The sequence below is a fragment of the Eumetopias jubatus genome, unplaced genomic scaffold (assembly GCF_037043125.1).
Source record: "Eumetopias jubatus isolate StellerSeaLion01/CBP00866 unplaced genomic scaffold, mEumJub1_p1.0 scaffold_8, whole genome shotgun sequence".
Lineage (NCBI taxonomy): Eukaryota > Metazoa > Chordata > Mammalia > Carnivora > Otariidae > Eumetopias > Eumetopias jubatus.
This window is the reverse complement of record NW_028274814.1, coordinates 28,692,687-28,707,180: the sequence shown is the minus strand read 5'-3', so window position 1 is coordinate 28,707,180 and position 14,494 is coordinate 28,692,687. Positions and strand designations below refer to the sequence as shown.

General features: G+C 50.8%; 1 protein-coding gene across 3 annotated transcripts in view; it reads right to left on the bottom strand.

Moving 5' to 3' along the window:
- Nucleotides 1–660: 660 nt before the first annotated feature.
- Nucleotides 661–14,494, bottom strand: part of SFMBT2 (Scm like with four mbt domains 2) — a 230,431-nt gene continuing 216,597 nt past the window's right edge. For 2 of the 3 annotated variants that reach the window (XM_088025816.1, XM_088025815.1), the window contains exons 20-21: nt 14,228–14,392; nt 661–5,552 (exon numbers count right to left, since the gene is read on the bottom strand). In XM_088025816.1, coding sequence (XP_087881942.1) covers nt 5,412–5,552; nt 14,228–14,392 — 306 coding nt within the window. In that variant the 3' untranslated portion in view covers nt 661–5,411. The remainder of the gene's footprint in view (nt 5,553–14,227; nt 14,393–14,494) is intronic. The other variant, XM_028114618.2, reaches the window with a different exon arrangement.

Below are 14,494 nucleotides of genomic sequence, written 5' to 3'. Positions count from 1 at the left end.
TTACTCAGCTCTATAACTTTGACTTCTTTGTTTCTAGTATATTTGGGGAAAATGAACAATATGCTCCCCACTTTTGTCTACCGTCATAGGCTTTGTTTTTGGTAGTAAAGATGGACTGATGGAAAAAGCTTTCTTTTCCTAATTCAAAAGAGAACACAACAAAAATGTCTCTATACAGAACCTGCTTGTCAGTAGGGGCAAACATAATATACCTTAAGAGAAGCTGGATGATTAAGGTGGGCCAGGGTCAGAAGAAGGGGATGTTCCTCCACCACCTGCCCCTGAATGCATGTCCCCTTGGCCTTGGCTCTGCCCCTCAGCAACGCTTAGTGTGGAGTGGCGGGGGGACTTAAAGTCGTCTTCCTCCTGAGGCAGCAGGCAATCACAGAAGAACCCCATCTCTGACCACGGGAAAGCCTAGAGGCGATTCTGTACAATACACTGTAATGTTCCAATAAAAAGAATAAACACAAGTGCCTTGAATAAAAAGTGCCAAAGCTACCGGGTAACTCGGAAAGATTGCATGGGACTTTCAGAACCATGGTTATTAAAACCCTACACACACACGTTTTAGTGCATAGCAGGAAAAGACAAATGGAACAAAACGCAAACCCTAAAGATAATATTTAGTGACCTTACATAGAAAGACACACACCACCATAGAACTCATTTTACTTTATTAACAATGTGGCTTACAACTTTTTCAAGTAAAAAGGGTTTCTTTTCATTTAGAATAAAAATTAAAATATAACTCTGATATAGATTTTCATTTATTTACATGAAAACATATATACAGAATACAATCTTCCAGCAAACCAACAACATGCCCTTTGTCCTGCAAATTCCAAAAGTAAGAACACGATTTTTTCCTTTTACACACTGCAACGTACACAAGAAATGAATCAGATTTCAATACAAACTACTCAAACTGGAATGCAAAACAGTAAAAGGGCTTCTGACATTCACGACTAGGGATAGTTTATGCTTCTGGATATCATGCTAGCTCCCATCGTGAACAAAAATGAGATGATTTCTTTCTTCTGTCATTTAAAAAAAAATTATTTCCAATTTCCCATCATAAGCCGGTTTTCAGCAAACCCTGGTCCCAGAACTTTACTTTTTCTTCAGGGTATCCGCCAGGCCCACGGGAGCACCACTCTGGCTTGGTTGCCTAAGACTGACATGCTCGCTGGTACGGAATCCTCAGCATTTAAAACCAACCAGGAAGATGGAAAGACCACCGCTGAGGAAATTGTTTGGGTTAGTTCTTACCAACTGAACTAGAGATGCTTTTGACCAAAACCCAAAGCAGCATCATGTGTCAGCAATTACACTTCTTAGGTAAATTCAGGGGGTCAAAACTAGCACAATTCGATTTTATCGCATTCGTGTTTTGGAATACCTGTAAACCAACTCTAGTGATGAAAGCTATGAGAACCAACTGAAATATTCAACCAAGTTAAAGGGACGAAAGCCATTTCCAGAAAACTCTTTGAACAGAAAAGAACAGGAAACGAGTAAGAGAATCATTACATTGTCATAGTTGAAGACAGAGCTTCTCCTTGCTATTCGTTATTGCACCAAAACACAACGGGCAGTGTATGTATTATCTCTTCCACGATTGCTTCCTTAAAAACTACAGAGACCTAAATTTACTATCTTTCCCTTCAGAAATAATTGCACACGCGATCACAGCTTTCTAAAGACAGAATCGAATACTTGGATCCTAGATTCACCACCTTAACCAAAAAGCAACAATGGTGCTCAAACCACAAAAAAGATTTTAATGATACAGTTTTTATAGTTCTATATACAGAAATAAACATAAATGGGTGTTCTACGTAAGAAGTTACAAAAACCCCTAGTGCTTGCAAAACGAAGGGAGAACGGCTCCTAGAGAGGTGTCTGGTCTAAGATAAAAGGCAAATCTCAGAACTTGCTTGATACAACACTCAGCACTCTAAGAGACGAGTCAGGACACTCAGACCAAGCTTCAAAGACTGATCCAAACCAACTTTCCAGAGATTATAGCGAGGGTCAGAGGGGGCAGGGTCAAAGGTTTGAGTCATTTTAATGTACTGAGGAACCAATGAAAGCAAACACAGGAAATACTCTTTCAAATATGATCAAATAAGGGAAAGCAACCTAATCGCTGCACAGCCCAAACGCTGTGTGTGAGTCAAACTTTGATCAAATGAACCTAATTTTAAAAGCGATGGATGAGTTCTCTGGATGATGCAACTTGAAGGAAACTGGTTTCCATTTTCCTTTTTTGGTTGTTTTTTGTTTTGTTTTGTTTTGTTTTTGTTTTGGAAATGCAAAGAAGTTCATTTGCAATGCCAGCCGTACCTGCTCTTTTTAGGTTTATAGCGTTGTGGGTAGGATAGTTTCCCAACACAGTACAGATGCAGTCAAGAGGGCAGGGGCCAAACCAGCTCCCTTAGTTTCTGGGTGGGATTGCGTGATGACTGTCACCACTACGGACAAGGCCGCATTTCTGCTTCTCAAGTTATACACATTGTACAGAATGCCAAGTGTCCGCTTGGGCAGGAGAGGAAGACACGCTTCTCGACCAGCTACAGGAGGTAAAGAGCAGCGTGTCGTATGCAGGACCTGGCTATGCAGAAGACAGGACTCTGGTCCCGAAGTATCATCCTAGAGACAGAGCAGAGACTGAAGTGTCTGGGGACAGAGAAACGGGGGAGAGGCGTCACTTGCTGGCATTTCAACCGAGAAACGTTCGGCTGGTGCTGTGGTGGTACTTGGGGGGGGCGGTGGGTAGAGGTGTAAAATCAGCATTTCCTGCCTCAAGAGACACAGTAACAAGACGGTAAAATGTGCCTTGGAAATTGGCCCTACTGATAAGACAGAAGCTGACGTGAGGTGCATCCTACAGAGGAACGAACACCACCTCACCATTCCGCTGCCAACTTGCTACCAGCAGGAAGTACACCCACCAGTGGAAATCCCCCAAAGAAGCCAGGTTCAGGAGGACAGTGGCGACACTCACGGCAAAGGCATCTTCTTGGCCCTGAAAGGTTTCTTGGCTCTTGGAGGGCCAGGAGGGGACACATACAGGACCTTCGTGATGGTTACCCCGGAGCCGGGCCCTCTGCCTCTGGCCCCGGCCACGTCTTGCTGACCACGCACCATTACGTGGACGTGGGTGAAGTGACAGATCACCGCACAGAGAGGGACTGAGGACAAGGAGGTGTCGGGCACATGGAAGGAGGAAGCTTCCGCAGCAACGGTGGCCGTGTCTTGCCCGGGCTGCCAAGGGGAGGCCTTCCAGCTCCGGGGACGCCTGCAAGATCTGCCTCATCCCATGTAGCACCTCCTCCCCCACGCCTTTCCTTGAAAGGGCACGGGGAGGGGACATCCGTTCTGAAAGCACAACGTTACGTTGCAGCCACCACACCCCCTCGCTCCAGTTTCAGATGCGACAGGAATAGCTCAGCTTGAAAAGGCCACAGTGAAGGATCACGAGTGAGTCAGTGCAGGGAAAATGCCAAAGATCTTGAAATGGATACCCTTTCCAGTCGACTCCACAGGCTGAGCGTGTAAGGCTAAAAGTACGTGGCTGAGAAGGCAGGGAGTGGGAACCCAGGAGGTGGCAGACCCCTCGGTGTGGGGACACAGAAGCCCCGACTGCGAGCCACGCATGAGTCACCACGGGAGCTTCCGGTGTGGGACGCTGGTCCTTCCGGCACAGGTCCCCAGGCAAACCCACTTGCCAAACACTTCAAACTTGGTGGGAGAAATCAGCTAGGGTGGAGAGGAAAAACTCACCTGGCAAAATCGGTTTTCCATTTGCATCTGTTAACAGGGACAGACTGTGAATAAAGGTTAGCGTTAGTCATCAAACTTGGCAAAATGTGACAGATAATCATGCTTTACAATGTGTGCAGAAACAGGACAGCTCAGCAGCCCACCCCATGACGGCCTGCCAGCAGTGGAGACCGATCGAGGAGAAAAGATCAAGGTAATTACAGCACAAGAGCAGCAGAAGGCCGTGCTCCTCTCCATGTCCATGTCCAGACACTCTCAAGGTCTGGTTTCCTTGCACGTGTGTCGAAAGGCATTTGGACGCTTCCCAACGGAGGAGGGCCGCCCATTCAGGTTGGAGTGAGCACACCGGGTCCCTCACAGGCATACGCTGATGAAGTGCTTGGTACCAAAAAAAAAAAAAAAAGAAAAAAACCCCAGCCAATGCTCAAGAGTCCCAGATCTCTCTACAAGTGACTTCACCGATTTAATGAAAACTGCCCAAGAAACGTCACTGGCACCTTCCAAGCCAGAGTGGGCTGCCGGAAACAGTAAACACTGTGCTGATGTGATTCTTTCTCACCTACGATGTCTCACGTTGGCGGATCGAGACTCTTCCCTTAGCAGGAGGCGGACGAGAGGCTCCAGAGTGATGTGGTCATCCAGGATCACAGGGGGCCGTCAGCCGGGCCAGCAGAAGAGCAGGGCTGAGCCAGGTGGCTGCCCTGCTTCCCGTCGGACGTCCCAGGGCCGGGCTGATCCGAGTGGCACTCAAAGCCAGTCTCACCGACAGACTCACTGCAGGATCCTTCTACGGGGACACAGCTGGTTTATTAAAAGCTTCCCGAAGCTTCTTCCCACTCGTCTCTGACATTAAACTTTTCCTTCTATACACAGCTCAGCATTTCCCGACAGACTAAAGGAATCACTCCCTGATCTGGTCACAATTAAATGAGAAAGTGAGCAATTATGTGAGGTTCTATAAAAGACTGCAAACGGAACTCTCCACAGGCTCTGGATGTCTGTCACTCGGGAAGAACGGTCTCCTTGCAACATGCCGCCTGCCTTCACGCCCCCCCACTTCCTAAAAGGCACCTGTGACAGGTGATGCAGGTCTAGCCCATCCTTTTATAACCGCATCCTGCAACAAGTGTGTCTGAGAACTAAGTTGCCACCAAGATCAAACTGAGAGCCACGCAGCCACAGCCCCTTGGGCGTTGTCACGGAAGAAGCGTCTGGAACGACCAGAGCAAAACCACCAGCCCGTGTCCTCCCTGGGCACATTCAGAAAAGACATCAACTGTGCCTTCGCTTTCAAAGCAAAGTGGGCCGTGTCTGAGGAAAGCCCTTCACGGGGAGCTGCCTGGTTTCCGAGGGAGAAAGGCAAGTCGTGGACGCACAGAGACGCTCTTCCATGTCCCGCAGCGCCCACCCCTCCAGGAGCCAGCACCGTGGCACTGGGTGTCCTTGAAAACGGGGTACTATCACGCAGGCCGGAGGGTGAAGGAGGTCCATGCTTCTTGCTCTTCGCTGCTACTCAGTTGTATGTGCCAGCTCGTATCACCCAAGAAAGAAAGCGTCGGTCCCCAAACCTTCCCACAACGCCGCATCACCACGACGCTGGGTCGGCTCCCAAGAGGGCAGCATCAGTTGGCGTACTGGGCGTAGAAAGCCACTTTAACTCGCTCGATCTGATGGCACAGCTTGATGGCGGGCCCCAGCTTCAGCTCCATGCACTCCTGCACCGTGGGGAGGGTCAGCAACAGCAGTGCCTGCCCATCAATGTCCTGCCAGGAGACAAAGCCACGTTAGAGCCAAGGCACCGGGCACAAGGGATGGCCTCTGTCACAGCAGACTTCATCCTGGGGGCCAAGGGCCTTTCGGTTCAGGAGAGCACTGGCAGACATACCAACTTGGCCTGAGGACTCTCTCATCTTTCTGGTTAATAAAACGGGTCTGCTCCGAAAATTCTGGCTACTCTGAAATTCACATGCCTAGGCCAGTGGGGTCGAGTGGGTGGAACAGGTGAGCTGCTGTAGGACCTCCTCTTCCCCAAGCTTCCGGCCCCTGGCCAGGAGAGCCCCCTCGCCCCCCGGCCCCCACCCCAGTCCCTCTCAAGTTCTGCTGTGACTCCACGTGAGCACTAGGAAAGAGCGCTCTACTAAGCTCTCTCTCTTCCTTGCCAAGGTCTGACATTTCACCATCAAAACGGGTGACAAGATGCTGGCGAGCTGTACCACCACCCAGAGCAGCTGGCTACTGAGGACAACTCGGGTATTCAGACACACACAAAGGCACGCGTCTCCATTTGCACACACACACACCACCCAGAACGAGGTGTGCGCGGTCTGCATCCGGGTCTTGTCCTCGTGAGCTCTCTGAAGCCGTGCACCGGGCCCAGGCGAGGACAGAGTCATCAGACTGTTAGGTTGCATTCACTGCAGGAGGCAGGGACAAGGCCCACCCCAAAGCTTTAAGATCCCCCGACACTGGACATCTCTGCCTCTTCGCCAGCTTGCTTCCTATAGTAAACTGGGTTTATTTATGTAGATATTGCATGATTGGGTTATAAGTGCAATCCCTTCCTCCTATCCTCCAAGACAGTCTTCAGGTTCCATAGGAAGTAAGAGAAGGTAACAATAAAGACCAGTGGTACAAGGAGAGCACAAACCACACCCAGCAAACTAGAATTTCTGCCATGTGGAGGAGTGGTGAGCCCAGGGCTGCCGTAAGCCACGGAGACTTACTAGTCCTACCGCTGCACACGGGCACCTCCGACATCATGCATCCTGAGTTACACACAGGGAGCTATTTTCTTCAGACAAGGGTTTATTTAGCTGTCTTAAAAATTCCAAGAGCATACAAACAAAAAACAACCCCAAATGGGCATAAAGGTTAGCCTTGGGAGGACTGCTGGTAGGGAATAAGAATAATGTAGTGTGTGATCAGTTTCAAAAGGCACCTCGATGCGCTCATAATCCCTAGTAAGTGCAGCAGCCACAAAAACTAAGCATCAACCCTAGAGGCACCGACGCAAGCGCAGCTGTCTCAAGGACGCGAGCGCGGCTGTGGTGTGCGCAAGTCCGGGCCACATCCCACCCAAGACTCAAACTGGACCTTACCAAACCCCAGAGTAAACCCATCAGTCTCGAATACACGCCGAAAGTAGCGGATAAACTAACGAAGCTGTCAATGAACTTTTGACGTTTTCTTTTTTACTTTTTCTGTTGTGCTTTTACACGTTACTTTACTTGCTCTTCAGACGCCACCTCTAAGGCTGGCTGTCGTAAAGGGCAAACTGGAAGTGCTGAGGAACAGTGTTCTGCTCAAGGTCATGAACCAGATAATGGTACCCCCTGACCTGGGACCTGGGAGCCAACTCCGCTTTCAGAGGCAAATCCACCTACATTACATCAAACCTTGACAGAGGGGGAAAGGTCTAGGGATACAAAGTCTTGTGAGTATCATGGCCTGAGAAAAATACATTGTGAGTAGGAAATAGGACGATGTTATAAAACCACGTGCAGGTGGCTTAACCACTATGTTCAATGAAGAGCAGAACAGAAACTTATTTTAGGATACAGGACACTTTTTTTGAGACGGAAATTAATGCCAGGAAAGCTAGTTGATCTAAGATCATTTAGTTGAAGACCATATTGGAACTAGAACCATGGCTTTCTTTTTTTTTAAAGAATCATTTATTTATTTTAGAGAGAAAGAGAGAGAGAGGCTGGGGGGAGGGGGGCAGAGAGAGAGGGAGACGAGCAGCCTCCCTGCTGAGCAGAGAGCCTGACGTGGGGCTCGATCCCAGGACCCTGAGATCATGACCTGAGCCGAAGGCAGATGCTTAACCGACTGAACCACCCAGGCGCTCCGGGAAACATGGTTTTCTGATATTAAACCTTGGAGGGAAAACTGCAGCTCTAAACATCCATACTAGGTCATGATGGCCATCCCTGGACATATAGATTCAATTACATTTGAAAGCCAGCCCCCCAAAATGCTTCTGTAACTCTCCACAGGCCATTTCAGGGAGGGTGGCCGCCATATGCATGCACCACATTTAAGTGGAGGATGTCACTCATTTCTTTACTCAAGAAGCAAGTGTTTATTGAGCGCCTACCGAGAGGCAGGTGCTCTGATGACCTCTGTGGCTACTGCACTGAACAAAAGGGACTCCTTCCCAGGAGAGGACGAACGTCAAGGGAGGCCATTACGAGGAACAGACCACCACAACACAGAGAGAATAAAGTGTGAACACAGAGCTACCGGCTCAAAGGGACGGGCACACAGCCAGTCTTACAGGAGTCAAGGAATGCTTCAGAGATCAGGTGACGGCCCAACTCAGACCTAAGGGACAGAGGGGAATCACGGAGGGAAGGATGGACCCGTGGATGACAAGTAGTGCATGAAAGCACGTATTCAAGGAGCGCACAGAGACACTGAAGGGAAAGCGGAGACGCGCCCAGACAGCAGTTAGGAAATGAGCTTCTGGGGTGTGTGACCAGAAAGTCGCTAAAGGTCGTTAGGGAGAGAAGTCACATTATAGCATGTGTTCAGCTGCAACCTGATATTGGCCACAACGTACTGGAATGAATTAGGAGGCAGGGTGGGGAAGCCATGAGGGACTGAAGGGGAGAACATTTATTAGGGGGTAGCAAAGCTGAGCCTGTTAAGATATAAGGTCACCCAGAACTGGGGTGCTACCCCTGGGATCCAGTACCGGGTGCCACGGAGTGGCTCGCCAACCACAAACCGAATGCTCCATGTAGAATGGACAAAGGATGGCAGTGATAACCCAGAATATAAAAGGCACTACACAGATCAACAACGAAGAGACTTATATAAAAAGAATATTAGGCAAGAGGCACGAGTAGATATTTCACAAATGAAACAAAAATGATGAACAATTTAGGAAAAGATGTTGACTTTATCAGGGGAGTGCAGATGAGGCCCACGATACAATTTCACGTCCACAGAAGTGGAGAAATCACACAACGCTAGGTGTTGGCACGGAAGTATGTGGTAACGGGAACCCCCTACAGCATGAGAAGAAATGTATGTCAGGAAACTACTTTGGGAAACCCTTTGGCATCACCTCGAGAAAGGAGGTGAGAGTAAATCAAACAAGAACACAACAACACAAAATTCAGAACAGTATTTACAGCCGGTAGAGAGGAAGCGGAGCGTGATGGGACAGTAGATACGGCCGTGCTGAAATGTTCTGGATTCTTCCTTGGACGGTGGCTTTCACAGGAGTTCATCCTATCAGTATGCCATGTACGTACAGGTCTCATGGGCCCTCTTCGGGATGCACAAACCTTTTCTCCAAAAAAACATGTCAGTGCATCTACGTCTCAGATGCAAGCTGGTTATCTCTCACTCGTTCTTTCTGAAATGCTTTTAGGTTTCTCCATTTTTCCAACGCCTCACAGTCCAAGAAGGAGGAGAAGGGGATTCCCTCGGTAAATCAAGTCTTAGTCTCTGAGGAGGTGCCAAGTCTTTAAAGCTGTTTTTCATTTATTTGCAAAATATTTGTTAAATTATTCGTATGTCGGACCCCAAAGTAGCTACTGGGGATACAAGATGAGTGAGACAGGGCTCCCGTGTTCTCCGGCTGGGGAGCAGACACACGTATGCAGGTGGCCCAAATCCGCACAGCTCAGCAGACAGAGCTGGATGCTGAGCCCCAGGACACACCCGGCTGCGGGGCGGGGGGAGGTGGGGTCAGGGACGGCCTCACGTTTTAACTCACTTTTGAGAAGGCACAGCAACAAGGGCAAGGGACTTTTTTCTAGCTTGCTTCCCCTGGCTGTCCTCAGCATCTAGAAAAATACCTGCCACAGAATAGGGGCTCATTAAACGTTTGCTGAATGACTAAATGGGAAAACCTGGTCTGGGTGAACCTGAAAGTCAACAGATGGGTAAAGGCAAAGCGAGGGAATCGGGCAAGTGGACAGAAGTGGAAGAGAACGAAGAGGGCACTCTTGGGCCATGTGAGTCCCCCGGGGCCGCGGTAACAGACACGGCGGGCTGGGGGCCTGGCGAACAACAGGCCCCTGGGTCTCACGGCCCTGGAGGCTGGGAAGTCCAAGATCGAGTTGCCGGCAGATGGAGGTGACCGGAGAGGCCCTGCTTCACTGCGTCCTCACACGGGGGAGGGGGCCGGGGAGCTGTCTGTGGTCTCTCCTACAAGGGCACCAATCCATTCACGGGGGCTCCACGCTCCTGACCCCATGACCCCATCACCACTGGGGACAGCAGCTTCGGTCTACAGCACGGATGCGACGGATGGGGCCATCGGGCTCCCGTCCAGGGAGATGTGAGCTGGGGTGCACGCTCTGAGGGTTTTTGGAAGTGCCTCCACCAGCCTGTCCCTAGCTCCCGAAGACTCCCCACTCTTTCATGGAGACCTCACATGGGAAGAAGTATGGAAACGGAGGGTCGACTCTACTCAGCTACAACTACCCTCAAAATAAAAACTCACATCTGGTGGTGAGGGAGAACTCTGGTCTCCGATCCCCAGAGAGAAACCTCAAGACAGCCCCTCGCTTTGTTTATTCCTAAACCTCGAGGGGCTTCTGCCAACAGAACGCAGAAATCTGTGGGACAGGCCCCAGGAGTGAACGCGGGGTTCACAGAGCTTGAAGGGCCCCGGACTCTTTCCTGTAGAGCCCGAGTGTTCATCCTGGGCGAAGCCACAAATTATTTTGCAAAACTGGACAGAGAACTCGGCTCTCTTTCCTGGGACAACTTTGGGGAAAATACGCACTTCTGACCAGTAGCAAACTCTACTATCCTTTACCATCCGCCGTGCCTCCCACAGCCCTGCTCCCATGGGCAACCCTGCAACCGCGCAGCCCGAACCACGGCGCTCACCACTCCGCACAGGCCACGGCAGGTGCTCTCGCTTAGCCGCACACACCCCGGAGCCCGCGGCCACTCCCGTCCCCTTCCCCAGAAGCCGGTCTGCCTGCTGCCGTGCGATCTCTTCCCCAACTCCCCTGCTTGGACTAGACCACCGCCCGCTCCTACGGCTGTTGCCCACTGTTTATAAGCCCGCTGCTCCGAGGCGCCTGGAAGCATTCAGAACCGGGGGTGGTACAGCAGTCTCCGGCCCTGGCAGGCAGCCTCCCGGGCCCTGAGCGGCGGAGGGAAAGCTGCATGGAGAGCTCGGGGCAGATGAAACCAAACAAGAATGATGGTCAGGACCTCTAAAGGGCCTCTGCGCCTTTATCCGATCACAGCCCCCTCTCCCCTCCCCACAACGGGAGAGCGTTTCCCAGGCCCTCCGTCCCTCTGCTCAGCCAGCAGCAAGGGGGCAGCGCCCGACAGTAAAGACGTCTGGGTTTTGAGGCCACAGTTGAGGGGAGGAGACTCCTTGCTCCACGGTGCGACCCTCAAGTGCAGGCAAGCTAGAGGAGATGGACATGTCCACGTCCTTGAACCTGTCCAACTACGGGCTGGTGCACATGGTCTCGTGGTCTCTGGGGCCGCATGGAGCCCTGGTGCGGTGCAGACTAGCGGAGCTGGGGAGAAACACCCGGGAGAATGAGTCTGTCTACACAGACCCCAGCGTGCAGGGAGACAGAAAGGCCTTTCTCTGGGCTCAGCCAGCAGCGAGGGGGCAGCAAAACCGGGCCGCATACTAACATGCACGGCACCGCAAGGACCCAGGGCCACATTCTATTTAAGGCCAAATTATATTTAAGAGTTTCGTGTTTTTCTTAGTTAGAGGATGTGTGGAGTTTTACTGTATAATGTACACATTTCTCAGTAGGAAATTACAGAGTATAGATGCTTTAAGCTGTTGCCCTAACATTTCAGAATTAAAGGCATGCCTTCTGGTAATGGGAAGTTGATACTTTCTGTAAATGCTGCTGGTGATTGTGACAGCCCTGAATTTACACCTCCGTGAGGTGTGCACAGAGCTATTACTGTTCCACGCACCGGAGTTTCTCGCACACTTGTGAACAGAGCCGCCCCGCCCTCGCTGCGGGTCATCGAAAAGCTCACGCCGTGGGTGGACGGACCCACCGGAGGCCTCCGCAAATCAGGACCGTGGGGCACTTGGGCTCAAAGATGACTGAACAAATTAGCAAAAATTAGTTAATTACAGGCCCTGATTGAACAGAAAAGGACTCAAGCGCCAAGCGCTTCAGACAGTAAAGCAGGCAACAGCCTCTTATTGCGGCCGGGGAAAGGCCTCCCGTGAAATTGGAAATGAAACAGGAATACGACTATGATCAATTACAGTCTACCTATTTTTCTGTCTCTTAAGAGAAATAAATAGGTACATAGTAGGACCAAGTTTTTAACCAGTGTGAGAGGAGAAGGTGAGAGACAGGGCCCTGCCTGCCGCCTGATTCTGGAAGTGGGAACGTGCCAAGGCACGCTTTGCGTCTTGGACACCTTGGCTTGGGAAGGCTCAGAACTTTCTGACACACCCTAAGAAGCTGGGCTTAGAAGTGCAAGTAAGGATGACTCAGCATGCGTAGCATTTTAGCCTTTTTCCCAGGTCCCCTTAGTTTTCACGTTCTTGCCTCACATCAGAAGCCTGTGAAAGCAATTGCACGCGGGGCTGTTCACCTCTCTCCGTACCGCCAACCCGGAGTCGGGGCAGGAGAGCTTTGTACCCTATTCAGCCACAGCCCAGCTGAAAACCATTTCCAGCCAAAAGTGCGCCTTTGAGTCTAAAAACGAAACAAAACAAAAACACAACTTGAGACTTAGAACGCTGCCTACCACATCTGCCTTTTGAATATCGTTAAGGCCCATGAGCAGACGCTCCGTCGGTGCGCGCGGAATGGACACACGAGCACACAGACCCACGCGTTGAGCTCCGGGTCATCGGCACTCAGCATCTTCTCAGGGCCACTACTGATAAATGCCTGCCTCGGAAAATGCTACACTAGCCAATGCTTTTAGCAGGAGTTCAAGCTGCTTTATTTGTGTTTTCAAGATGGAGATGCCCTAAAACACACAAGCCTTCACAGTTCTTACAATTCTCTCCCTATCCATGTGTTTTAAATGAAGGGACAGGCTCATTACTAAGTTCTTTACGTCTGATGCAGCTTTTTCCTATTTGTCTGCTTTTCTGTGTCACTCAGAGAGGGGCTGCTGGTTAATGGCAAACCCCCATGGCCGCCATTCCCCCTTTATGTGCACAGAGTTGGGGTCTCCTGGAGGCTCTGGGGGCCGACCAGATGGGACTTCTGAATGCTAAGAGCCACCCTCTCCTGGGATGAGCTGGGAACCACATTAATTTGCTTTTCACACATGGGCCTGGAAGAAGATCTGGGGGACTCACTGGGTGCAGGGGTATCAGAGGCCTTTCTTTTTCCCTTCCTAATTGAATGCCTGAGTTACTATCCTCTCTCTAGAGTATCAGTTTGTATAATCTAAAAAAAGACCAGACAGACACATCTTTAACTGATCACACGGTAAACAGTACCTTTCTTAAGGACGAGGTCCTGGAAGACACATTCACGCTGTGAGACAATGTGAGAAATAGCAACCCTTCACGCGAACACGGGAGAACAGGTCACAGGCTTCAACGGGACCTGCCATGGGAGGCCGGGGAGCTGCCTTCAAGGTGGCGTGGGTCCAGACGGGCGATTTCTTTCCATATTAATTTAAGGGGCAATGTAAAAAAAAATTCCTCCTTTCTTAGGGCTCAAAGCATGTCTTACGCTTTAGCTAATTCTCACTGTCTTATCTATAGAATCAAATTTCCTTTAAAGTATAGATTATGTTGACTATCTTGCATTTATCCATCATTAGCACGGAACCTAACATACCACAGGTTTTTAACGTTGTTACAAAGGAAGGAGCGAAATACGAAAAGCAGCGAGGAGAGGGGCACTGAGAGAAACACAGCAGACGGCGGGCTTCCGCCTCTGGGAAGATAAGGACACATCCCTTCCCTGTTTCTCCCGCCGAATAGAACTAATGAACCAAACAAACGTAAGGCGGGGAGAAGAGAAGGCAGACCAGCAGGGACCTGGGGGCCCAAGACGGCACGGTGCTGAGCGCCTGGGTGTCTGCATGCCTCCTACGTCCAAGACTTATTGCTACAGAAGCTGGCCACCCAATACTGTCCCCGGGCACGGGTGAAAAGAGACCCAAGGGAAGCCTGCTCTTTCTAGACGAAGGACCGGGAAGAGGGTAGTCTAGGGAGACAGAAACCCCCCTCCCCAGACGGCGACAATGGCCAGACGGCCCCAGGCTCCCAGCCCCTGACAAGGGAGACCGAGCTGGGACTTGTGTCTCTGCTGGGACAGCAAAGAGCCCCCCACGGAGGTGTCAGCGGGGACCATGTGTGAGCCAGGCTTCCGTCCCCCAGCCCCCCCCCCAGTCATGAGGAAGTACCCCGTTCCCCTGCCAGAGCCATGTCACAGAAAGCAGCTAAACCAGAAGATCAAAAGAAAATAGAGCAAACACAGCAGAAGGACCAGCGCACCTGTTCCTGAAATATCTTGGCCAGGGGGGCACAGTCCGTCAGCTTGATGAACCTCACCACATCGGTCACCGTCCACTCCAATGGGTTGCTCTCCAGAACGAGCCTCTCCTCTTCCTCCTGCTTCGGGTCCTGACAGGAGAAGGGAGGCAGGAGGTCATTCGATCCCTGCAGGGTTGGCAGGACACTCGGTAAACCCCTCGGACCTGAGCCAGACTTTCCTCCTCCCTCTGGCCTCTCCCTGGGCACCCGGACAAGCCACCGAGACTT